Source organism: Asparagus officinalis, chromosome 1, assembly GCF_001876935.1.
Source record: "Asparagus officinalis chromosome 1, Aspof.V1, whole genome shotgun sequence".
Classification (NCBI taxonomy): domain Eukaryota; kingdom Viridiplantae; phylum Streptophyta; class Magnoliopsida; order Asparagales; family Asparagaceae; genus Asparagus; species Asparagus officinalis.
The window spans coordinates 82,824,652-82,851,341 of record NC_033794.1 but is presented as its reverse complement, the minus strand read 5'-3'; the positions used below and the strand labels follow the sequence as shown (position 1 = coordinate 82,851,341).

Sequence of the window (26,690 nt, the reverse complement as noted above, 5' to 3'; positions counted from 1 at the left end):
AGAGTTTAGTGGGCTCTCGCTAAACTTTATATTCTGGTGGCTGAACCATGTACACCTCTTCTCACAAATCACCATGCAAAAAGGCATTCTTGATACCTAGCTAAAAAAATGATTAGTTTTTCACAATTGTAACAGATAATAAGATTCGCACTAAATGCAAGCGAGTTGTCACGCTCCGAATTTACAGTGAAAATTCATAAATAAAGTTTATGTAACAGCAGCGACCTATGCACGAGACAAGTCTCGAATATGAGTCAAGCCTGACATTTCATATCACATAACTTATCTTAAAACATATATAAACTTGCTGATGATAGAAGTTCAGAGCTAATATATATATATATATATATATTTATTTATAACCCACAAGCTCATCGTTACAAGCATTTCACAAAATATATTGTTGACTGTATGAAACACCAAAGAGGAGATTTTCCCATAAAACGCTTCTCAGCGATGTGCAACAACCAAAAGTTCAGCTTATAATATAGCTAGGCGAGATCTAAAAAATTTAAAAAAACAATGGGGTGAGCTAGGGCTCTGTGAGAACATTGCCCACTAGAGTTTCTAGATAGCTAACAAAATAATAACAATAATAATAATTCCTAGAAATAACGAATTATAAGTTTTGCACCATAATTTCAAAAACAGCAAGGTATGGTCCAAACAATATACTATTGTTATTTTTTATGAAAGAAATGCAACAGTTTATGTTTCTTTCTTATTTGCAAACTAAATATACTGTAATATATTCCAAAATCAAACCCCTTTTTAAAACAAGGTAAATACTAAGAAAGAAATGGACTATTAAATTTGTGCAAAACCAAAGGTTTGTTATTTTCTTTATTTTACAGTCAATTGTTAGAATCTTAAATCTTGATGTGTCATTTGTGAATGTGAAAATCACCTCATAGGTCACACAAAGACTACGAATTATAGCCCAGTAGCATGAGAATGCATAAAACGCATCACATAACAGATAATTTTCGGGAATCGAATGCACCTAACATTGCTATAGGCAAGGTTACCGATAGCGGATAGCGTCGCGTAGCGGTGAGACATCGCTAAGACTATTTCGGACTATTGCGATAAAATAGCGGTAAAAAGCGTAAAGTCAAATAGCGGTCTAATTTAGATATGTATAAATACTAAAAAAATTTAAAAAAATCTAAGAAATCTAAAAGTACATATTGGATGATTTAAAGAGATCCTAAACATGAAACAGACATGTAACAATCACGTAATATCGAAGATGATTGAAGGAGTCAAAAAATCATCATCTTCGAGAAGAAGAGCTTAACGGTGACAGGACTGCTCTAAGAGGAGCTCACGGTGAAGGAGGTAAGAGGAAATGTCAATGCAGGTGCCAGATGCTATGAGAGGTGGCGGGAGTATGCTGAAAATCACAAGAGACGGTGGAATGCAATGGTCAATGGTTGAGTTTAATTTTAAAAAAATAAGCCTTAAACCGTTTTTAAATAGCAGTCAAAAAGCAAATTTCGAATGTAATCGCTCACTATTTACTGTTATGACACACTATTGATCATTTTTGCGAACAGATATATTCCTCAATATGTCACCGTTATTGCGCGATAGCGTAGCGGGCGATAGCGTCACGGGAAGGGACCGTTAACGCTATTAGCGCCGCTATTGCGGGGTTATTTACCGCTATTTATAACATTGGTTATAGGTTACTGGCCAAATACAGAAGGGCCAGAACAGATTTTAGAAGGGCTAAATACATGAGGGCCAAATACAGAAGGGACGAATATAGGGTGGCTAAATAAATGTGCATTCATCATATGGCAGGCATAACACTCCAAAGTGGACTTGCTGAGGGTTTAAATGCATCGAGAATCATTTGTCAAATTAGAAACCCATCACTTATCAGAATTTGTTGAACATTTTCAAATCAAGCGGACGAGTTTAGAACTCATCATTTTGGTTAAATCAGTTTACGGATTTCATTGTTCCGGATTTCACTGTTCCCCATTTTTATTAGATACTAAGTCTTGGAAAATCTTTGAATCCATTAAACTGTTGAAACACGTTCAAAATATTTCTTCAAATGCTTTCAGATAAAGCAATATCCACAACTATTTGAGATCGCATGAGGGCTAAATTCAATTTTCATATTTTATATGAAATCAAATTTACTTTTAATATCTCATAAGAAATCAAAATCATATTATGAGTTAGGCTGTGATAGAATTGATCAAATCACATGTCATTTTCTATATATGACAATATAACAGAATAATCAAGATCAATCAATTGATAATACTCGTGCAATTTTATAGTATAAAAATACTTGTGAGAAATGAACTCACCTCTAGTGGTCACGACTTCCTTAAAATATTGTTCTCCTGAATATCAACCAGAACCTATAATATGAAGATATAAAGCTAATATTAATTCATGACAACATATATTATAGGTTAATCAATTCATAATCTAGAGCCAAATAAATTCAAATATAATCAATAATAATTAAAATCTATAACTAGGATACATATGAGCTTATTGCCAACTTTAGCAATCTATCAAAATTTTATAACTCTTATATACTAGTTTTTGGACTTCCTAATGATTTATGATAAGACATGGGGTTATAGGGAATTAATTAGGCCTAAAAGTTCTTTTATTCTTTAAATTGGACTTATTTGCAAATAGAGAGAATGACATGGGTCCATATGTAAATATCCTTGCCTATTCATGCTTTAACTCTATGCTCGAGCCTCTTGGCAAATTAACAGCGCAACAGGGTTTAAGCAAAAAAATTTGTTTCCTATATATTCTGGGCATATTTACAAACTCAAACTTCCAGGGGTCCCAAATTTTCTTTGTTATTCTATATCTTCTTCCTCATCCAATCCCCTTATCCTCTCTCATTCCGTTTTTTTTTTCACGAGATTGTCGGGGGTTCACCGGCGATCCCTCATATCTCTCGTCGTGCAGCAGGATGGCGATAGTAATTGTCGGCGATTAGGGGTGGTCGGCGGCGAGACCTTAGTCGGATCTAGGTTTGTAATTTTTTTCTATCAAATGATTTATCTAATCTCCATTTCAATCGCGAAGAGCCACTGGTATTTCGTTCTATCTATATATCTTTACATAATCAAAGAATACTAATAAGAGAGAAGAGAAATTACCTTTTCCTCTTCTTTTACTTTGTTTTATTTATTTATTTTTCCCTTTATTTCTCCTCTTCTCCCCTCATTGAACTTTTAGTTCGAAAGTTACAATGGTGAGAACTAGACTGCTGCTAGAGTTCTCAATTTATTCATTCGTATAATTTAAAGTAGGCATCAGACACTCATCCTCTTGCCACTCCTCCTAATCACGTAGGGTCATCAAGACTATGATGAATTTGGGGCTGATAGCAAAGTGGGTGACATTCACAAAAGACCCCCTCATATAAAACTTATTACACATATTCCTCTTCTTCTTATTTATTATTATTATTTTTTTTAAGGAAAAAAAAATATAATTAGCTAATTATTTAGTCTGCTACAGGAGTAGCCAGCGAAAATATCTCAAAGTAATCCACGCCAAAGGTCTGAGTACCTTTTAGCAACTAGGCGAGCCTTTAATCACTCTACCTGTCTTGTTAGAAGAAATTTCATTGCATACACCCATTGACAACCATCTGTAACTTTTCATGGTGGTTGAGTAGCAACCCAGGTTTCATTAGAATGCAATGTATCAATTTTCTCATCCATTACACTTCTCCACCCTGCTTCACGAAAGGATTTAGGAGTAGTCACAAAGGATAATGAAGAGGCAAGAGTAGCTAATGAGGTAATAAATGACAAAGAGAGACAGTTTGCAATGAAATTTGTTTGGTACAAGATAGTTTACCTTTTTGAAGAGCAAGAGGAAGATCATAGTCATTAGACTCTTTAGGAACAGTAGAAAGATCTTCAAGCAAAGAAGTAGATTAGATAGTGAGTATAGTGACATACTGTGTACTTTTCTTTTTGCACCGCTGAGAAACTCGTAGAGTTTTTGTTGCCTACAACGGTGACGTCATTGATTCCTCGAGAATTATTAGTACAAGTAAATATGCATCTATAGGAGGAAACACTCGGGCGTGGAGGATATAAAGTTTGGAGTATCTTCAAAAAATGTGACATCAACAAAAACTAAGTATCTTCGGGTTTCGGGATTCCAACATCAATAGTCTTTCTGAGTTCTTGAGCATCCTAAGAAAACACATTTTGTAGTTTTGAGGATCTAATTTATCATGCCCTTTCTCAAGAATTTGAACAAAGCAAAGATATCCAAAAACTTCAAGAGATGTCAAATACCCTTTTATGCTTATCATTATATAGCGCAGAAATAGGTGTTTGACTATTTAATACAGTTGAAAGCTCATAGTTAATCAGATAGCAAGCAGTTAACACAACATCATTCCAGAAATGCTTTGGTGTATGCATATGAAATAATAATGCTTGTGCAATATCAAGAAGATGACGATTCTTATGCTCAGCGACACCATTTTGTTGCGTGTGAGAGCACAAGATGTTTGATGAATAATACCGTGCAAAGAACAATATATTGAAAAGCTTTTTGCATGTACTTAGCAGTATCGGAGTGTAAAATTTTTAAGAAATAGCCAAATTGCATCTTAATCTCTTGATAATTTTTTTTGAAAACAGATAGAAGCTCTGAACGATCTTTAAGCAAAAACAACCATGTTATATAAGAATAGTCATAAATATAAGTTACAAAATAGGAAAAACCTAAAAAAGATTTCACACGAGCACAACTCCAAATATCCATTTGAATTATATTAAAGACTGAATTACATATGTTATTTTCTCTAGAAACAAAGGCAGTCCTAAGATGCTTTCCTAGTTGACATAAAGTACATTTTAATTTAGACAGNCGATTATGCAATTAGGTACCGTTTGGCAAAGGGTTAAGTGAGGGGTTAAGGAGACTTAACCTTCTTAACCTGCCAAACACAACAAATCTATATAAAAAGTGAGTTAATCCTCCATAATTTGCCAAACATAAAAAATATAGAAGGGTTAAGTTAACCCCTCTAGAGGGGTTAAAATGAGTTAACCCCTCAAAATAAGGGGTTTACTAATACTCCTATTTAGATGGAATAAGAGTTAAACCCTTCTAATTATAAAGAAAAGAGTCAAAATCATTGTTATTCCCAAACACTAAAACTGATCATAAGGGCTAAAATAAAACTTATTTAACGGGTTAATAATTTAGTCCTTCGGATTATCAAATGGGCTAAGTACATTAATCATTTTCTTTAACCCCTCTTCATTAACCCTTTGCCAAACGGGTCCTTAAAGAACAGAGACATTATAAATAACAACATCAACATTACCAAACTATTTATCAGAGCCCTTAAGATAGTGTAGCCCATCACATTTATACCCCCCACCAATCATCTTTTTCGTGTGAATATCTTGAAACACAAGATGAAAGAGAAAATGTTATGGAACAGTTTAAAGATTTTGTCAAATGACTAACAAATATAAGATTAAAAGGGACATTCAGGACAAAGTTCATATTTGATAAAGTAAGTGAAGGGGTAGGTGTTCACATTTGATAAAGTAAGTGAAGGGGTAGGTGTTATTGTGCCAGTGCCAAGAATTGTGCGTGAGCGCCCATCAACAAATAAAATAGAAGGTGAAGAATGAGATCTTGAGAACTTTGAAAAATGTGTGGATTACCTGTAAGATGTGAAGAGGCTCTAGAATCAATAATCAACGAAGTGGAAGGTGCACTAGCAAGATAAGTAATACATGGGTAGGCTAAAATGGTAACTCTTAAGGTAGATACGGCCTGCACCTTCTGAAGTAGAGAATTAAACTCTGACCTACTCATGAAAATCTGATCATCAGTTGAAGATGGATGGACAATAGAGGATTCCTAAGCAACTGAGGTAGATGAGCCACCCTCATCACAAACATATACCTTATGCAAAGATTAGGACCACTCTGGTTTGCCATGAAGCTCCCAATATGTCTCAACATAGTGATTTGTATGCCTACAGTGAGTACAAAAGTGTGAGTCATTACCTTGGCCACGACCACATCCATCACGACCACCACGATCAATGCGTCCTCCACGTCCTCCTCGAGGAATAAGTCCACCATGACACGTGATAAGATTGTGAAGATCTAGCAGACGAGAAAAGTGTAGAAGTCTCGGCAATTGAGGAATGTGGTTGGGTTTTCACGGCCTGAGAGAGGCGTGAGAATGCTCTATTAAGAGAGGGTAATTCGCCTTTTGACATTAAGAAGTGTCCTCATAGTGGTTTTAGGGTAGAGTTCAGACCAGACAATAGTTTGCAAACAAAGAGTTCCTTCCGTTGTTTCTTTGAAGTCTATAGATCTGTAGTCAAGGGATGATACTGGTTCAGGAGATTACGCACTGACTGTAATACTCCTCCAACTTTGTTTCCCAATGCTGAATGCTAAAGAGTTCCTCACATGCATCAAATACTCATGAAGCATTCTGTTTCATAAAATAGATGTCTCGGATAGCTTCACAAATTTTTTTTGTGGTATTCAGAATAATAAAGTGAACAGATATATGTGGCCTTATGCTTCCCCATAGCCAAGTCATAGCTGTGGAATTATGTTGTTCCCAGTCTTCTTTAAACTTCTCAGTAGAAATTATTGCAGTATCTTTGTTAGTAGTAGCAGTAGCGGTGGCGGGAATATCAGGTTTCGAGGACATGATCAACTTTAATTTCCCTTAAACTCAAGTAAACAAGAACCGATTTCTCCCCATATCAGATAGTTCTTGCCATTAAGCTTTATGGTGGTGATTTGTAAATGATCATGTTCCTCCTTGGTAGCAGTCACGGGTAGTGGTAGTAGTAGTGTAGAACACGTGTAGATAGTCATAGTACCAGTAGAGCACCAAAAAAAATTTATTACATGAAAGCAATCAGTTCAACTCATAGCGAATTCAATGATTACTGAAAAAGGATGATGAATAAATTTGAAGGGAGCATAGCCATTGGAAAGACAACAAGGATGTAGCTGTATCGTTGATCATGATTCTCTGTTCGGCTGTCCAGTTCGTCAAGATAGAATTGCAATCAGGGTGGTAGAAAGAGGGATTTTTTTGTCAACGATCTCGAGATCTAATTCCGACTGAAAACTCTAGCTTTTACTAGATTGGAGGCAAAGTCAAGGGGGGTTGAGGACTGATTGAGTTTGAGGGCTGGTCGAGGTCAAAGGCTTGATCTGCTGTTGAAGTCGACAGCTAAGTCTATGGCTGACTGATATTGAACTATAGGTTGCTAAATTAAATCTTTTGCTGGAGCGAATCTGGGTGGATAGAAGTTATGGACTGGAGAGAAGCTGGTTGGGGAGAAGGATAATGTTAGGGTTAGTTAGGTTTGATGGTTAAGGGATTAGGTTGGGGTTTGTGGGTAAGGGTGACGATTGATAGAGGAGGATGAAGTCTTTTAGCAAATTCTAATATGCTTTTTTGCTAAGTAAGTTTCTACAATTGGTTAGTGATCCTGAACATATATTATTTATAATTTTGTATGCTTAGATTCCATTAAGTGCGTTTAGATTTATATTTTCAGACATTATATTATTTATACATATCATTTGATATGACACTCTAGTATTTACTCTATATTCTAGATTTTTTTCCCTATTATCCATAATACGATGACTTTTGGCCGTCCAATATTCCTTAGTGCCTGATATTTAAAATCTTGCTTGCAACAATTATTGCATTCTGATTTCTGACAGACATACTAGACCATTGTTTTTAAAAGCGCTATCACGCGAGGCGCTTCGGCGTAGTATGGGGCGCTACGTTTGCGTCGGGCGCGCGCCTAGGGAGCGCCCCGCAATGCTTGCGGGCGTCGGCAAGGCGTGCGCCTCGCTAACATGGGAGAATCCTAGCTTTTTACAGTAGGTTATTAGGTACAAACCTGCTTCCTACTTAAACCCAAAACAAAAAAGTGATTTTAGGGTTATGTGGCTTCTTTCTCTCACTCTTTCTCTCGATTTCCCCTTGCGGTCTCCACTCGGCAACAGCAAGCAGCAAAGACGAGCGGCGACGAGCTGCAATCGACGACGACGTGGTGCAATCGGCGACGGTGAGCGACTCTCGGCGACTATGATCGGCGACGATGAGCAGCAGGTAAGTTCCTCTGCTCCTTTCTGTTTGTTTTCTTTTGGTTTTCCTTTTTTTTTCTTCTCAGCGATGTTTTCGGTCTTTTTCTTTTTTTCTTTTCGTTTTGCTTCTCTCTTCGCCCTTCTTGTTGTTTTTCCTTGTTCATTTGCAAGTTTGCAACTAAACTTAAAATCTTGGTTCTTAATTGTTATTTGTCTTGAGTCTTGACTGTTAATTGTTAAGAGAGAATGGAAATTGATGAATTAGTTATAGACTTCACTGCTTAAAGAACTAAGTTCACTCTTCTAAAGTTCTAAACTTGATTTGATTTTATTGTTAACTAACTTACAAAGAGAGATTAAATGTTAACTAACTTACTCTTCTTAGTTGTTGGTTATTAATTAAGTTTTATTATTATTATTATCTCTCTTGACTGTTAACTATTTTTTTTTCTTTGGCTTGATTTTAATGTACATAGTCATGATATTATGAACTAATTGCTTGCTTCTTATTAATACATAATTACATATCAGTCATGATTCTTGAAATTGTTCAAGCTTATTGGTGTAGTGCTACTAGTTGATTCTCCATGCGAGTCTGCGAGTATTGATTCTTGCTATTTGATGCTAGGTGTAGTGCTACTAATCGATTCACCATGTGTAACCTGTAAAGAGGAAAATAAAATATTAGCAATATAGTTGTTAGTGATGCAATGTACTACTAGTATGAAAGTTTGGATAATTTGCATGATTGCATGAAAATTAACGTACAAGTTTGATTCACTAAATCTATGTAGTATCTTATTTGTGAATTTATGAGTTTTGTTGCATAATGCATATATGTGATAATGTGATTAGTTGAAAATTGTGTTTTGGTATAGATGTCTTTATCAGTGGGTAGTGGTAGAAGATCCTACGTGGAAATATACTTCATTAGTTGATGATGGAAATGCTAATAGACACAAGTGGATATTTTGTAACAAGATTACAAATGGCGGCATATCCCGACAAAAAGAGCATCTAATCGGGACGGATAGGAAACGCAAAAATATTAGTCTTTGTCAAAAAATCCCTCACGATTTGGTTGAAGAGCTAAAAGATTATGAAGAAAGATAAAAGATAGCTAAAAGACAACAAGCTATAGATGATTATCTCCCCGATCTTGGAGATGAGATCACGCTGGAGATCGATGATGAGCTTGAAGATGAACAAGTACAAGTACAAGAATCTAGAGATAGAGGAAGAGGCCCAGCGGTTCCTAGGTCATATTCGGTAACGACAAGAGGAAGGGGGAGTGTTAAATTGCACAGTGTGGGATCTTCAACAGGCCCAAAGAGGAAGGGGCCGATGGATGTATTTCTCACATTCGAGCTCTAGAAGTCGCCAAGGATGAAAGAAGGCGCAAGTTGAGGCAAACATGTATTGAAGAAAGTCTCAACAAAGATACAGTGGTTAAAGTGCATCAAGACATAGCTCGGTGGTGGTATCAAGCCGGCATTCCCTTTAATACAGCTCGTCTTAGGTTTTTCAAAATCATGTTAAAGTCTGTGGGGGCTTTTGGGCCTAACTTGTTTCCTCCGATATTACACCATTTGAGAGAGTCTTTGCTTAGGAAGAAGAAAAAATACACCGATGATTTGATGCAACCTCATAAGCAGGTATGAGCTACCAAATGTTGTTTTTTCATGTCAGATGGTTGGAGTGACAAAAAGGGGAGGACATTGGTCAACTTTCTTGTGAACTCTCCTCATGATACGGTGTTTCTTAGGTCTTTCAAAATCATGTTACAGTCCGTAAGGCTTTTGGGCCTAACTTGCCTCCTCTGACATTATACCATTTGAGAGAGCCTTTGCTTAGGAAGGAAAAAAAATGCACCGATGATCTGATGCAACCTCATAAGGAGGTATGAGCTACTAAATGTTATTTTTGTTATTTTTTCATGTCAGATGGTTGGAGTGACAGAAAGGGGAGGACATTGATCAACTTTTTTGTGAACTCTCCTGATGGTATGATGTTTCTTTCCTCTATTAATGCTTCTGATGAGATCAAGGCGGGTGATTGAATGTTTGAGATACTTAGTGAGCAGATTAAGCTCATAGGACCTCAGAATGTTGTCCATATAATCACAGATAACCATTCTAGTCTCAATATGCAGGTAAAATTTAAGCAATTGATTTTATTTTGGTTATGAATCCTTTGCTATGTTAGGATGTTCTGATATTGATCTTTTTTATTTTTATGTTATAGGAGCGGAATTGGAAAAAGAGTATCTTCATTTATATTGGACTCGGTGTGCTGCTCACTGTGTTAATCTCATGCTCAAGGATATTAGTAAACTACCATCTGTGAAACTAATCTTGAGTCGAGCTATGGAGTTGACGGGATTCATCTACTCACATGCGTGGGTTTTGAAGCTGATGAGAGGTGAAACTAGTAGCAGAGAGCTTCTTAGACCGGCAGTGACATAATTTGCCACGTCATTTATGACTTTGTCAAGCATCCATCAACAGAAAAATAACCTCAAAAAGATGTATAATTTGGAGAAATGGGGGCAAAGTAAGTGGGCAAGAGATTCAAAGGGCAAATCAGCTGAAAGGATAGCTCATATGTCATCTTTCTGGAACAGCATTGTTCGTATCCTTAAGCTTACGACTCCTCTTATTGGTGTTCTGAAACTTGTTGATGGTGACAAGAAGCTTGCTATGAGATTCATTTATGAGGCGATGGGTAGAGCTAAGGAGACTATTGCTAAAGTTTTTGTTGATGATTTAACAAAATATTCTGAGATATTTGATATCATTGATAAGAGGTGACAAGATCAGCTTCATCGGTCTTTGCATGCTGCATATATTACCTTAATCCTGCATTTTTTCTATGACTATCCAAACATCCAAGGAGATGATGAAGTTATGAAAGGTCTTTGTCAAGTTATTGAGAAGATGGTGCCTACACAAGACCAAGACAATGTTGATAGGTAGTTGGATATATACATGTATATTGGGGGTCATTTTGGTATGGATATAGCTAAGAGAAACAAAAAGAAGTCTTCAGGTAAATATGCATAATATTAACCCTCAATTGACTAGATTTTTTTTACAGGAAATACACTACTAATTACACTCTATTTAAATTGACATCTGATTGGTGGGAGTCTTATGGTGCATCAACACCAGAGTTGCAGAAGCTTGCTGTTAGAGTCCTCAGCCTTACTTGTAGCTCCTTTGATTGTGAAAAAATTAGAATACTTTTGAGCAAGTATGATTAGTTTTATTTTATTCAACAAAATATATTTAATTCCCTTATAGATATAGATATTGATTTGATTGATTTGTATAAATTACAGATATACACTAAGAAGAGGAATAGATTGGATCATAAGAGGTTGCAAGATCTAGTTTACTGCAAGTACAACCAAGTTTTGAAGGAGAGATTTGACTGCAGAGATTTTATTGATCCGATTAAGTTGGCTAATATAGATGAAAGTAATGAGTGGTTAGGACAGTTCGGTGAAGGAAAAATGCAGAGAATGACTTGGTGGAGGGCGAGGACAACCTTACATATGGTGTTGTAGGAGATGCGATAGAAGCTGAAGAAGGTGATGCTATATATCTAAGATCGACTAGTAGGTTTTGAGGATCTTCGAGTGGTATTGGTTTATCATTGAGGAGGAGGGAGCCGGTTTAATGACGAGGACACTGAAGAGGAGGATATTCCCCTTGAGGGGGATGATGATGTTAATGAGGATGATTAGAGTCATTAGGCTATTGTTTTGCTACTTGTTTGCTTTGTTTTATGAGATTGCTTGCTTTGGTTTGATGTTAGTGAACTCCTTAAGTGTTATAGTTGCTTAGTTGCTTTGTTTTGATGGACAACTTGATTTGCTTCAATGATTAAAACTTTATCTTGTGATTTAGTAGTATATATTTTATTTATCTTGAGTCATTGACATTTTCTATGTGAAATTTCACAAATATTTTTTTTTTATGCATCTTGTGTATCTTCAAAATTTTTATGATCTGGAGTGCGCCTCGCTTCGCTCGGAAGCACGCATCGCATTGCGCGCGTGTAAACTGACTTTGTGCCCCGCATTGCGCCTCGCGTATTGAAAACACTATACTAGACTTACTTCAAACTTCTTCATAAATATACCAAACCTGCTATTCTCTTGGCAAAGAGGACAAGCAATCTCAATTGCTTACCATTGTCCATGCATTGGAAAATTCAAATCTGAACATAAAAAAAGTTGAAAAACAATCTTTAAGCTTACCAAGTTGAAATTGTTGGAAAACAATATATAAAGTGTTTATGTTAAATTGAAGATCTGCTTTATTAGTTGTGGAAACATAAATGACATTGGTTTGATTATTAAGGACTTTATAATTATGATTATATGGATATTTCATTTAGGATTACTTGATGTGTAATTTGAGGTGTTAGGTGATGTTAGGAAAAGCACCGTCAAAGCTGAAGTACTGATAGGAATCGAGGATGTGCAAGATGTCATAGGCTAGTTGGTTAATTAGAATTGAGAGATCTAATACATCCTGGATAGGCTTAGCTTCTCCTTGATTAATATTTTTGTTACAAGTTCATGGTAAAGACCTATTAGTAAGAAGTTCGTGCCAAGCCGTGACCAGTGCTAAGATTTTCACAAAGCAGCACACAAGTACCAAAACTGGCACGTTCAATATCTTAGATTCTAATTTTTGCATATATTTCATTATTTCTTGGGGGTTAGGTTCATCATCACCTTTTCCCCTTAAAAATGAAGTCGAACACATGTTTTTGTTTAGTGATTATCTGCCAGTATGATGTCCTTCCTTTAATAGGTTTCAATGAAATAAATTGTCAAGCGTAGATTGACCTGCCATGGATCTACTCATTTATTTTTAGTTTTTATACAATCGAGAAGAAACCCTGCGGTTCTAGCTATGAGTTTATGAGAGAGCAGAGATTGCATTCCCTTTATTAAGAGAAAAGGATATGCAGACAAACTATAGATCTAAGTCATTGGCCTTGATCTTATGGAGAAAAGTTGTGATCCTATTCTTTTTTTCGCTAAACATCTTCAGCTTTTACCTAATGGACAAATTTTCAAAACTAACCTGTTTAGAAACATAATTGTAAAAACCGACCTATTTCCAAATTAATTACCAAAATCGACCCAGTTTCAGCCAGTTGGCTGAAACAGGGTCGATTTTGAAGAAAAAAATTACATAACTTCACGGGATTTTAAGTCCCGTGAAGTTTAAGGCCGCTAACAACTTTGGTTAGGGGTATATAAGTTTACGGGACTTGAAGTCCTATGAAAATTTTCAATTCAGCCAACTTCATGAGACTTTAAGTCCCGTGAAGTTTTAGGCATATATTCCACCTCATCGTCCTAGGCTCCCCGTCGTCCTTTACTTTCACGGTGGTGACTTCGTCCTCTTCTCGTCCGCCTCCGGCCTCGTCCACCTCTTCTCCACGCGCCTGTAATATAATAGGATTAACCGTCGCTGGGCATTCCGGACCGAAGCTTATCCTTCGCCTTCCGTCGTCTATCGCCTTGGCTCGCGCGGGCATTGAGCAGCCGCCTCCGTCGCTGCCTTGGGAATATGATGACGCCGTTGACAACCCGAACTAGCTGCCCTCTTCCTCCAATGACCAGGCCCTCCAGCCCTCCGAACCCCATGGCATCGGATCCACACGCGAACTTCTCGAAACTAGGCCTGCCATCGAGGGTGAGCTACAGCGTCGCGGCAACATCGTCTTCCACCTCGGCCTTCGCTCGATGGGCCTAAACCTAGTCCCGTTGAAGATCATCGGGCTAATCCTGAACTAGCGCTAATTAGGCGAGAAGGGGAGGGCCAAGTCGGAGGCGAGATCCGGGGAGGATAAGATCTTGCCTTTGGCTGTGAACGACCTGATGTGGGAGCTGGCTTTGTCGGTGGGGGCCGATAGGGACCATGAATACTGCAATCCGACGAGGGTTTCAGTAGAATGGGAGAGGTTGCCGAGGGTCCTAGTGAGGGGGTTCGGCGGGGACCCACTGATCGATCGACATCAGGAGTTCGTCTGCCAAGCTTCCTGGAATTGCCCGAAACTTAAGTCCCTTGAACTTATATACCTATAATCATATGTATTAGCGGGATCTTAAACTTCACGGGACTTGAAATCCCATGAAGTTTCGTAAATTTTTTCGCCAAATTCGACCCAGTTTCAGCCAACTAACTGGGTCGAATTTGGTAAATAATTTCAAAATGAGTCGTTTTTGACAATTAAGTTTCTAAATAGATCGAATTTGAAAATTTGTCCTAACCTAATAAAAATGGATGATAATGTAAGGCAGCTTCAATCTTATTAAGAATTAAGAACCAATGGTTGCTTATTATATGATACTATTAAAAAAAATTCACAGTGCAAGTAATTCTCACAGTTTAAGGAGAGTGCATTTCATCAACCTGTCACTAGATAGAATTGTAGTTAGTCAAATAATTCAGTACTAGTTTGCACCACATGCAAAGCACAGCATTCATTTTTTATTTCTGCTACAGTAATTATGTATTTAAATACAATTTTTGTAAGTGGTACAGTAACATTTTTAAATGTTGCAGTATCTCGCCTGAACTACTGTAATAATGCTACAGTAATGTTAAAATGCTACTGTTCTCGCCTGTGCTGCAGTAATAATTCTACAGTAATTTATTTCATGTTTGTTCTATAGTAACAATGCTACATTAATTTCCTGTAGCATTTTCTATAGCATAAATAGTGAATCTTGGGTCATCTCATTATTATAGAGGAATAGATACCATATTTGACTATTGGCTCCCTTGCCAATCCCCTTTGGAATCTTTAACACCAATTCAAAATAGCCACTTAAGCATGAAACTGGGAGCAGTTAAATAGAAGTTTGAGGCCAAATTTGAGATAACACTCCAGTGTAACTAAGGAATTTACTGGCCATGTTGTGAGGACTGTAAAGTGGGAAGTTCTGTCTTAGCATAATATGCATGTTCTAGTTGCTTTCACTTTTAACGAAAGCATGAGACTTTTAATAACTCAAATTTAGTTCACTTAACCAACCTTGCAAAAGTTTACACCCTTTTTATATTATTGAATTACGATAGTCTAGAATTTTCATGCATCTATGCTCAACACCTATATGTTCCATGAATAAATACACTCTTGTGACCTGGTGGACCGGTGGTACCTTCATAATAAATATTGCAGTTATTATTGTGGGTTGCTAGTTATATTTTTAAAGTCTTTGACTTTATTTTTCTATATGATTGAAGATGATCTATGACCTCATAGTTATAGATATTATACTTGTGTGACCATCTGAATTACAATAAGATCTATTTTAGCATCTACAATAAGTTTTCTTCTCTTTTTGTCAGCTTGGGGTATTTGAAATGTCAGAATCTGGCCTTGAAGCAGTCTCAAATCCTAGTGAGATTTTTTTAACGGAACATTATTCTGATTCTGAGGTCTTAGCTGGACTTGCAGTTGCTGTAACTGTTGATGGGTCTCGAACTTTTGTATTAGAAATCCAGGTGCATTCTCTAATTTACCTATTCCCTGAAAACAAAAGTTGTTACTTCACTTACTAGCCTTTTGTTATCAACACAAAATTTCTGTTTCTTTTATGATTATTTATTTTAATTTGCTCAAAATTTGCCTGTCATGGTTCTATGTTATGCTTCTTTTTCTAGTTTTATTGTTCTTTCACTATATAGCTTCCTTTGCCACAGATTTTGGGACCAGCTTAGAGTCTCCACGTTGTGTTCTGAAATCTTCTTTAGAGTCTGCTTTAGTGACTTTTTCCCTTTTGACAAGCAGTAGGACAGGACTAAATAATGATTTTGATTGTATTATATTTTTTTTTATTCCTAGCCATAAGCATGTGAATGCATGCAAGAACTAGGAAGTCGACAAAAAACAACACTGGCAAGTAAGATTTTCCACTGGATAAGGCGGAGACATGGTTGTCCCTGACAATGCCTTGAAAATAGTATAAATGCAATACATCTACAAGTCAAATAAAATTATAAACCTGTTGTTTGTTCATTCAACTTGTTTGTAATTCTAAAGCTTGAAAGCAGACCATACTTGAGACAAAGTTATTTACATTTTCTTTCAGAAATATAAAATATGGATTTCGCAAAGCATGACTTAAATTTTGATTTTCAACATTGTTGAAGCTTGCAGAAAGCACAAAAAAGCTAAATGGTTATTTCGTCCAACTATTTTCAGTTCATAAATTCAACTAATACATTACTTCGTCTGTTATTTTATGCACTTTAAGGTTGCTTTTGCACTTACCCAGTTTCCATCCAACAAATCTTGTTGAATGGTTGTACAGGCATTATGTGCTTCTGGCTCGTCTACTGCAAGACATGTTGATGGTGTACGAGAAAGCAGAGCTGACATGATAATTGCTGTAAGTGGTTAACTAACAACACATTACAATCACTGACCACATTGCAAGCTAGCATCTTGTTGCCTTTTTTGGGACTTGTGTTATGATTTTTTTGGCTTTGCCCTACTGAGCAAGTTCTCAGTTCAACTGAACAAAAATATCATGCAAATGGAATCATTTGTAAAATTGGCCAACTAAACATACAGAAGCCAGCTAAGAGAAAGTTGACCTGATTAAATGTATGAACCTTTGTTTGCTGAAGAGAGAAGTAGGTCTCTTTTTGTTTAGCTGACTGATTACTGGTACCTTTTTGTGCGATCTTGCTGGATCTTTAACTTTCGAAAATTTTTAGAAATTTTCAGTAGAAGGTAAAAAATAGTTCCAAGTGTGGTTCTACTTTAGCGGCTACATGCTGGCTCAGGTTCGCAGAATCATCCAGTGCCTTCTGGCTTCTACATCACTACAGGTCAGGTAAACTGCAGGCAACGTTGGAGTTTTTCCATGAAGTACGTGCTGGCTAACTCTGTTGTCTAATATGTTGAACAGCAGGGATATGCATTACACTGTATACTTATGAGTCGCGATGGTGGGCTGTTAATTCATCACTATTTGTTTGTGTTGGACAGGAATGTTGTTAGACATTCCAAATGTTGTTTTACGTCTGAGTTCATTTGTTTATTTTGGACAGAATATGTTACACATTTCTAGTATTAGTTTAGGTCTGAGTTCTAGTCAGCCTTGTATAATAAACTGTCTGCTGGAATGTTAATTATCGTTGTAGGATTCGGTCTATGATAGGAAGAAGAGCGCCTGATTTTGGCATTTGAGCAGCAATAGCCTTGAAATGCTAGTATATAAACTGTTGTCATATAGTCATAAAAGCCATGACCCACCCTGTATCATTGTTTTAAATATACGTGATGTGGCTGATATTGTCAGTCAATATATTCTTTTATAAGGCGTGCCGCAAAGCGACACGTCAATATCTTTTACAGCCTTTTGGCAATTTTTGGATGATAAATCCCCAAGATGGGTGGTATGCCAGCCGATATGTTGGCCTACACATCCTTTTGTATGGCTTATCACAAAACAATATACTTTTGCCAAATTTCTTTATTATTTTTAGCAAAAAAGTTTAGCCCTATGAAGTATTTTTTGGCTATAACAAATTCTAGTCGGCTCTTTGCACTAAGTAAGTTTCTACAATTGGTTAATGATCGTAAACATATATTATTTACAGTTTTCTATGCTTAGATTTCATTTAAGTTTTTTTCTATTACATTTTAGGATATTATATTTATATATGAACTTAGTCCGATATGACACTTCGATATTTACTACACATCCTTGATATTTGCTTAATATCCGCAATCCAAAATAAATTATGGGTGTCTGATATTTCCTTGATACCTAAAACCTTGCCATTTAAGATGATAACCAATGCTGAAATATAATAAGATAAGATAGGAACGTTTTAGGTGTATATGTATATGAAAATTTCGACAATGGAACTGAACCATTATATATGATGGCCTGATTATACTCTAGAATAATAGATTTTTTATTTGTGACATGAATATAGAAATTGTTATGTGCTGCACATATTTTTGGTTATCAAATAAATGAAAGTTTTGACCCTCTTGGTTTTCTGTCGAAAGTTTTCTGAATCTTAAGTTCCTAACTGTTTTCGTTCACCACGCTATAAAATTATCTGACCATTGCTTAGTAGCTTACCTTTGGAAACTTCATTTTCTTGAAGGTCCTTATGAAGCAGGCAGGTTTAAAGCTCCAAGATAGCGTATGAATCTCAGTGCTTGACTTTTCTTCTTATCTTTGCATTTTATACCTTTATTTTATGTGTCATTCAGCTTTATTACATATTGACAGCTTTGATATGTTTTTCTAATATTTAATTTTGTCTTGATAGCAACTTCAAATAAGATAGTATGCTCCTATTGCGTGGAGGGGTCCTGTTATATTTGTTCAAACCATTGTATAACTTCCTTTCATCCTATTCAAGTGAGATGCTAGTTTGCTCATTCCAGCTGTTCCCTCGTGGTCATTTATCCATCAACATATAATTGTAAGCTACTTTAGTTTTTTAGATTTAATTTTTACTTGCTGAATGTTATCCCCTAAAGCATTCGCAATTAGTAGGAGTTTCTGGATGTTATCCCCTAAAGCATTCGCAATTAGTCGCAGTTTTAGATTGGGACTCAAGAAAACTTACGGGTCTGACTCGGGCTTGCACAGGTTCAACCCAAATCTGTCCCATTCCCAGCTAACTGTCACATCATTATTTTCTAGAAAAATTTTGCTAAAGATTCATTCATGTTCCATTGTTCTCTTTAAAGTTGCATCCTTTAAATTCTTTTTTTTCCCGTGTACTTTACTACCTTGGATTTTTGCCAACAAATAGGATATATTGCTGATCCTGCCTAAAGCAGCATATGCTTCTGTAGCTAATGCATAGAGTTAAAGACTTGGTAGCCCTACACAACGAATTTAAAATTCTGCATAAAAAATTTATCATGAATCCAGCCCTTCTAATCTTCATGTAATGGCATCGTGTTTGAAGCATCCTGAATTGCAAGATTGCTGCAATTTTACATGATTACAGTGGTAAGTTATTGAAGAGGAAATTATGATTCTAACCAAGCAGATACAAGAAGCGTCCAGAACTGTGTTTATTTGACCTGTTTAAAATTTAAAATTATTATAGTCACTTGATTGAATTTGAGCTTTATTCCTTTTGACCAGAGAATCTTGTTCTTTAGTTACGCTTTCTTTAAAACCTGGCAAGGCAAATACAAGATCTTTTTTTCCCATGTATTGAACACTGCCCTAAAAATAAAATGTTCCTGAAAATGGCTATGAGCAGGGACTTAGATTTTTAAAATTAGGATGCCTTACTACTATAGAGTTGAATGTTTTAACTGAAAAAGAATAAGGCTTTGCATAATTATGGTGTAGTTTCTAGATGACATGCTAGTCCAAACTACAAGAGAATGCCTTTTTCCCCTCATTCTAATGCAGAACCACTAGCAAATTAGTGGAGTGGAGCCTAAGGACAAATTTAATGTATTCCACAATAGAGGAAATATTGAGGTAGGAACCAACACCGTGGCAAAATATGGGAACTGAAAGAACAATGCATGGGTTTATGAAACTATAGCAGCCCCTACATTGGTGCCATCAGTTTTTTCCGAAATAAAGTATATTGTTGCCTTTCAGGTTTGGATGTATGATTCTCTGTTCTAAGGAGCAATGCTATTTAAGTCAAAACCCTATGATAAAGTTTCCCTCGTCATTTTTATAACAGGAAATAAGTTAATATTTAGAAACTATTACTTTGGAAATTAAACATAAAAGGAAAATTGAGTATGAATTATGTTTATGCAAATACCAAGCCCTTAGGATATTATTGTGAGATGGAAAAAAGTGCCTTCTCATTGTTTCAAATATTCCCCGATATAGCCGATATATTGGACTATGTGTTCATTTGTAAGGCTTGACACTACATGATATGATCTCAATACTGCCTTTTGGCCTTTTTTGGGCAACATATCCCGACATGGCCAATATATTAACTTATATGCTGGCCGATATGTCCTTTTATATGATTTGTAGCAAAACAATATAGTTTTGCAAAATCTGTTTAATGTTTTTTTAGCAAAAATCTGGACCCTGTGAAATTTTTTAGCAAAAATCTGGACCCTATGAAGTTTTTTTTAGCAAACTCTAGCCTCTTTTTCCCCTAAGTAAGTTTCTACAATTGGTTAGTGATCCTCAATATATATTAATTACATTTTTGTACGCTTAGGTTTTATTGAGTATGTTCAGATTACATTTAGGATATTGTATTATATATGCACATCATCCGATATATCACTCTGATATTTACTTCACATCCCCAATGTTCCCAATTCGATGTGGCTTTTGGTTGTCTGATATTTCCCCGATAGTTGCAATCTGATATGGGTTTTGGTTTTTCGATAGTTCTTCAAAATCCGTTATTTAAAACCTTGGTCATAGTTCTGTTGTTCCTTAAAAACCCATCCTTGGAAGAATCCTAGTTCTCCATTTTAGTTCTGTTGTTTCCTCACACATCATTCCTTGGCTTCATCTGTTGTGATGTTTTCTATGTTTCTATTTTGGTAGCAAGGTTAGGACTGTGTACCATCATTTATGATTTATGTCCTTTGCTGGCAAATTTACCTCACATTTATTTTATGGCATAGAATTTTAAGCATGCAGTGAATTTACTTCTTTCTTACAGGCTATCTTTCTGAATGTTGTTAGTGGATTTAAGTTGACAGAGACAGCTGGAGACCTTGCTATAGCAGCTGCAATATGCAGCAGGTAGATGTTTTCTTTTAGCATTTTGTTGCTTTGAAATGTAAATGTAGTATGCTGCCTTTTACCTGGCAGTAAATCAAATCTTTTACAACTTATAAATAGATATAAGGTTGTTTCCTGTGTTTCCCTATAGAGAAATTATTTGTCTTCCTTGCTAGCTAGAGCTGTGTGAACCACCCCAGAGAAGGATATTTTCTTGTAAATCACACATAATACTGTACAAAGCTCTTTGTTGCTTAGTATTTTGATATTCACTTCATCAATTTGGACATATAATTGTACAAATGCGTGTAAAAAGTGTGGTTACTCTAGAAATAGTTCATATTTAATGTACTAGATAATACTTTTTGAACATATTCGGGTCACATATGTATCCATTGGAATTGAAGGTTAAATTTCCCTTTGTGTACTAATAAATGAGTGTTTTAATTTTTATGGGATCCTTATCCAAAGTCTAGCTTGATAGGTTGCCTTTCCTAGAATTCTAATTACTCTGAGATTCTAAATTTTTTAATTCTTTCATGGGGAGTTTTGGTTCAAACCTCTAGTTTCAAAACCTGTTCCCAGAATGTTTTGTTGTGCACCCCATAATCCTCAAATAATTTGGGAAACAACCATATCCCGAACTTGTTTATAAGTGCGAGTGCATATTTGGAGGAAGCATAAACAGACTAGATCATCCAAAAGGATCGAAACACAAACATGAGATGTGCTTTTAATGGGTAGAGCTCATGTTATCTATAGTATTAGGCGAATGGTTTGTTGTCACTATGTATGGGTGTCATGAGAGATTTAGACTGATATTACATGGTAGAGATTTTCATTCATACTGCTGATAAATGTATTGCAGTGCGAGATAGGTTCATGGAACTTTTGTTTTCTCTAGCAGTTTAGATTGAAGGATTCTTTTTTTGCTTGCAGTTTCTTGGAATTTCCCATCCCGACTGATGTGGCATTTATTGGTGAGATTGGACTGGGTGGTGAGCTCCGCACGGTAAGTAATATCTGATTTTCAGTTGGTTTGGTACTCTGAAATACCACGAGTTAAATTTGACTGATCTTCTGGCACTGTCTTTTTCAATATTATTAGTTCTAGGGTTAATTTTCTTTGCATTGGCAAAGATTTTAGCTCCCTACCTATGCTCCTCCAGTTCAAACAAAGATGTCAGTAATGGTTCATGACTTTTATTAAGGTACTTTGTGCCTTTATTTTTCGTTGAAACATTGACTGAACTTGTAGGTACTTATTGACGATAATAACTGGACTCTTTTTTTTCAGTATGAGTGGTAAGTTTTATTCGATATCAGTGAAAAATGTCGACCATAAGCCTTATCTCACCTTTGCGAGAAACCAGAAGATCATCAGCCTAGGATAGACGTGTTAACTTGAGCTGATGACACTTTAAACGATACTTGAACGAAAGATTACCACTAATAGAAGCAAGACATCCTGGATAGATATTCCATAGGAAGAGTAAAAAGATAAGGAGATATTGGGGCTCCTTGTCTAATACCCCATTTACCTTGAAAATAACTGCTTGGCTCTCCATTAATCACTATAGAATAATTCCCCTTTTGCATACATTGCATGACCCAACCGATGTATCTTAAAGGAAAGCCAAAGCGCACTATGATGGCATATATGAAATCCCAATTGAGGGTGTCGCTTGCTTTCCTAAGATCAAGTTTGATTAAACAGCTAGGACTGATGTTTCTCCTACCTTAGTTTTAGGCAAGTTCCTGAACATGAGATTCCCCGGGCATAATGTGATAAAAGCATATGGTTTCATTCTCTGTCAGTTTTATTAGTAAGCTTCACGCCCTCCTTGGTATATAGAGCAACAATATTATTAACACACTTCCTTTGCTTGATAGCAGCATGAAAATAAGCTGTACTAAGAGCACCCTCACCAATCCATTTTACTTTGGCCTTTTTTTCAAAATTTTACTTTCAGCTCTCAAAATTGTCTTGTACCTCTTAATACATTCTACTTCCAGATTATAAAGAGACTGGTTACTTGAATCATCTTGGACTTGAAGTTGAATAGTAATTAACCCCTCTTTAGTTTGCTCAATTCTTGCTTACATGCCACCAAAGAATTCCTTATGAGTATTATTAGTCAAAGTATTATCACCATCCAATATAATGTCGGTCAAAATTCTAGTATCAGAAAGAAAGACTGAAGTTCATGTATAGTACTTTTAGTGATTGGCCTGCTATTTAGCTTCCCCTCCATATGTGCAAAACTGTTTAAAATCCAAGATGATCCATGGAGCCTGAATCAGAGATGTAAGATGCCTAAGATCTCTCCATAATTGGAATCTCAATCCTTGAGAGTTATGAACATACACAAAAGTGAAAGAAAACCTTATAAAATCCTCCTTGATATTCGCCCAAGAAATCAACAAGCATTGAACATGAATTGGATATTATCCCATAACCACAAAGATTCTGCCATGGTCATCAAAATCAAATTTATGAATAAATGTCCAACCCTGACTAATATTATGACTAGATTTGCTTTCATCCAATTTTGTCTTCAACAGAGCACAAAGAGAATTTTATTATTCCTAATGAAATTACAGGTTCAAACAATGATGCTACAGGGTTGATGTGCAATGAACTATTTAATTTTTGATATCAGCATCAATCTTAATTGGAAGTAATAGCTTGTAAGTATTATAGTAGGTGGATCCAGCTTGCACGACTGAGCCTGCCTATGCCTCCATATATTAACCATTCTCACCAATCAAAATAAAATTAGCTTCCATCTGTTTTGCTACTGTGTCTTTCTTCGTCTTCCTCATTTCTTTTTTAATGCACATTGCGCTTAATTTGGTGCAATATTCCATTTGTAGGTTCCACGAATGGACAAGAGAGTGCTAGCTGTTGCTAAATTGGGGTACAAGAGATGTGTCATACCTAAGACAGCAGAGAAATCGCTCAGATCCCTCAAGATGGATATCACAATTGTAGGCTGCAGAACTTTGAAAGAGATGATCAACACCGTATTCAGAGAAGGATGAATGTGTCAAATCCTAATATTTTGTTTCCAATGTCATTGGTGCTTATGCTTTTGCAGTCAATGGGACAACAGTGATAATAGGGCCAATATATATTATTGTTGTGTATTACACAACTTTTATATATCATTTTAAATACTTTATGGGACAAATTTTCAAAACAGTCCCTTTTGAACTTTTAATCCCAAAAAAAGACTCATTTCACATTTAATTTCAAAAACCGACCTAGTTTTAGTCTTAGTGCTGAAACCAGGTCGGTTTTTAAAAAAAAAACTTCCGAAACTTCACGGGACTTCAAGTGTTGTGAAATTTTGTAGTTCAAACAAACTTCACGGGACTTCAAGTCCATTGAAGTTTGTTAAAGAAAATAGGAGAAGGCATCCGACGTTGGAAATTGGGAAAAAACTGAAAGTAGGTTTAGGGGCTGTTTGGTTGTTGTTGGTAAAGTTGTGTATTTATGACACAACTTGTTGTTGTCCACCTTATCAATTTTACTTTTATACTTTTCTTTGTTTGTTTTTGATTCCATTGGAATCATAAAACACTTGTTTGGTTTGCAAAATGAAACTTTAATTGTTTGTTTGGAAAGTGTGAAAAGTGATCCCTACTCAAATGATCATATTGGTTTGAATTATTTTTTATTATTTTTTCCTAACTTCAATGTCAGCTTTCTCTTAAAATCATGTCTTTTTTTCATGAAATCACTTTACAAGCCACATCAGCATATGAAATCACTTTATACTATTTTCATAACTACAAACAAACAATTGAAAGTGATGAAAGTTGACATTGGGACCCACTTTTTTACACTTTACATCCTTTTACATTGGGAATTTCCAAGTGGAACCAGTTCGTTGGAAATTGAGAAAAAGTAGGTTAGTGATGGCGACCATACTTTTTCGTCCTGATTCCCATCTAGGCTCCTAACTCTCCTTTGATAACGGGGAAAAGTAGGTTAGTGATGCTACGCAGGCCATTCAATAATGGTACTTTCCCGAGACATTTGCCTGGTGGGTCCTAGGGATTATCATACGGGGAATCTCGTTGCATTCTAATAAGACTTAGTTTGGAAATTCAAACAAGCTTCACGGGACTTCAAGTCTCGTGAAGTTTAGCAGCTTAGTTAAATAGTTAAGCTTCACGGGACTTAAAGTTCCATGAAGTTTGAGAATTTTTTCGTAAAAACCGATCTAATTTCAGCGTTAGGATTGAAACCAGGTCGGTTTTTACAAATAAACTTGAAATGGATCGTTTTTTAAGATTAAATGTGTAAATATGATGGTTTTGAAAATTTGTCCATACTTTATGAGTGTCGTGGTATTATCTTCATCTGCAGTAATTTATTTGAAGGTTCTAAATTTGAAGTCTTTTTGTTTGGTGTGATGGCGGGGAACAAAAGCAACATAAAATCAAATGAATGCATTTGCTTATGAGAGTATAATTAGACAAGTAAGGTTACAAGTGTGGTTGGGTTTTTTCCCTTGTTTCCTATAGTGAAGATGAAACCATAACAAGTAGCTGTTTCATAGCAGTCCTATGATCCTGTATTAAAAAGAGACGTGAATTCAGACTGTGTCACATGGGAGGGTCATTGTTTGAACTAAGTTCATTGATTTCATGCAGATGTGATTATGTTCCTAGATATCTCTACCAAATAGATATTGTTTATCTGGATGACGCAGCTGGAGGCATTGTTACTTGATCATGAGTGAAGAAATTATTCATCGTATATAGTATTTTTTTGCTAGAGAAGAGTGTTTGCGTCGAAAATTGATGTATTCATTGCGGTATTCATTACAACTTCGGTCGTTACAATGAAAACAAAAAGATAGTCTTTTTATAAGACTTTTACATAATGAAAATGAAAAAAATACAATTCTCGTCAAACAAACGCAGAGATCGTTTATCGGTCTTCTGCTTGCGTGGGATCTTTGTCTGTGCCGGGGTTTATCCGTGGACCGCCTTTGATCTGGATCCGGTTGATGAAAAATTCGGCAGAGCTTCGCATTCGCCGAGGAAGTATTTGATTTGAAGCGCTGAAATCGACCAAGCGAAATCAGGGCTCTTCTCGAGATTAAGACCAAGCCTAATCTCAAGGGACGGACGGACGGGGTTCAGATCCTTCGAATAGCTCCTTCTTTATGCCGAAGTTCGTCGGGATCTGATTTGCCTTCGCTGAAATTCGTGCTCCTTGACTCCTCAATCCAGCAGCACCTCCACGTCTTGATAATAACTCCGTCTCTGAAAATGGAGGCATTGGGTTCATATTTATAGGCCTTCGGAAGCGGTTATTTGGATGAGAACAAGTGATTTGGCCTTATCTTTAGTCAATAACAGCCTAACCACGTTTGGTGATGATATCTAGGCAGTTGGGAACCTCTGGCGTTTGGTGATGATATCTAGGCAGTTGGGAACCTCTGGAACTGAAAAGATCTCGAGAAAACCGTTAAAATCGTCGAAATACACATCAGGAGGTCAAAACAGCGTGGCAGACTGGTCTGACCCGCGCTTGCGCGGGTCGGACAGATCCGACCCGCGCTTGCGTGGGTCGGAATCATCCGACCCGCGCATGCGCGGGTCGGATTGATCCGACCCGCGCTTGCGCGGGTCGGATCATCCCGTCCTGCGCTAGCGCGGGTTCGCCGACTTTTTCCCTTTTCTATTTTCTTTCTTCCGGGACTTATTCTTGTCGCGTATTCGATCGATTTGTTTGACTTGTATGCTTTGTCGCGAGATTGACTGTCGAACGCACGTTGGTCACTTGATTCGCTGTTTCGCTT

The 26,690-nt window shown here is 36.4% G+C and overlaps 1 protein-coding gene across 1 annotated transcript in view; it reads left to right on the top strand.

Annotated features, from left to right (window-relative positions):
- LOC109826817 (DNA repair protein RadA) overlaps positions 1-24,062 on the top strand; it is a 61,023-nt gene extending 36,961 nt beyond the window's left edge. Inside the window, exons 10-15 of the mRNA XM_020393840.1 lie at positions 15,506-15,661; positions 16,471-16,548; positions 18,287-18,325; positions 20,807-20,889; positions 21,808-21,880; positions 23,746-24,062. Of these exons, the coding sequence (XP_020249429.1) occupies positions 15,506-15,661; positions 16,471-16,548; positions 18,287-18,325; positions 20,807-20,889; positions 21,808-21,880; positions 23,746-23,913 (597 nt within the window). The 3' untranslated portion in view covers positions 23,914-24,062. The remainder of the gene's footprint in view (positions 1-15,505; positions 15,662-16,470; positions 16,549-18,286; positions 18,326-20,806; positions 20,890-21,807; positions 21,881-23,745) is intronic.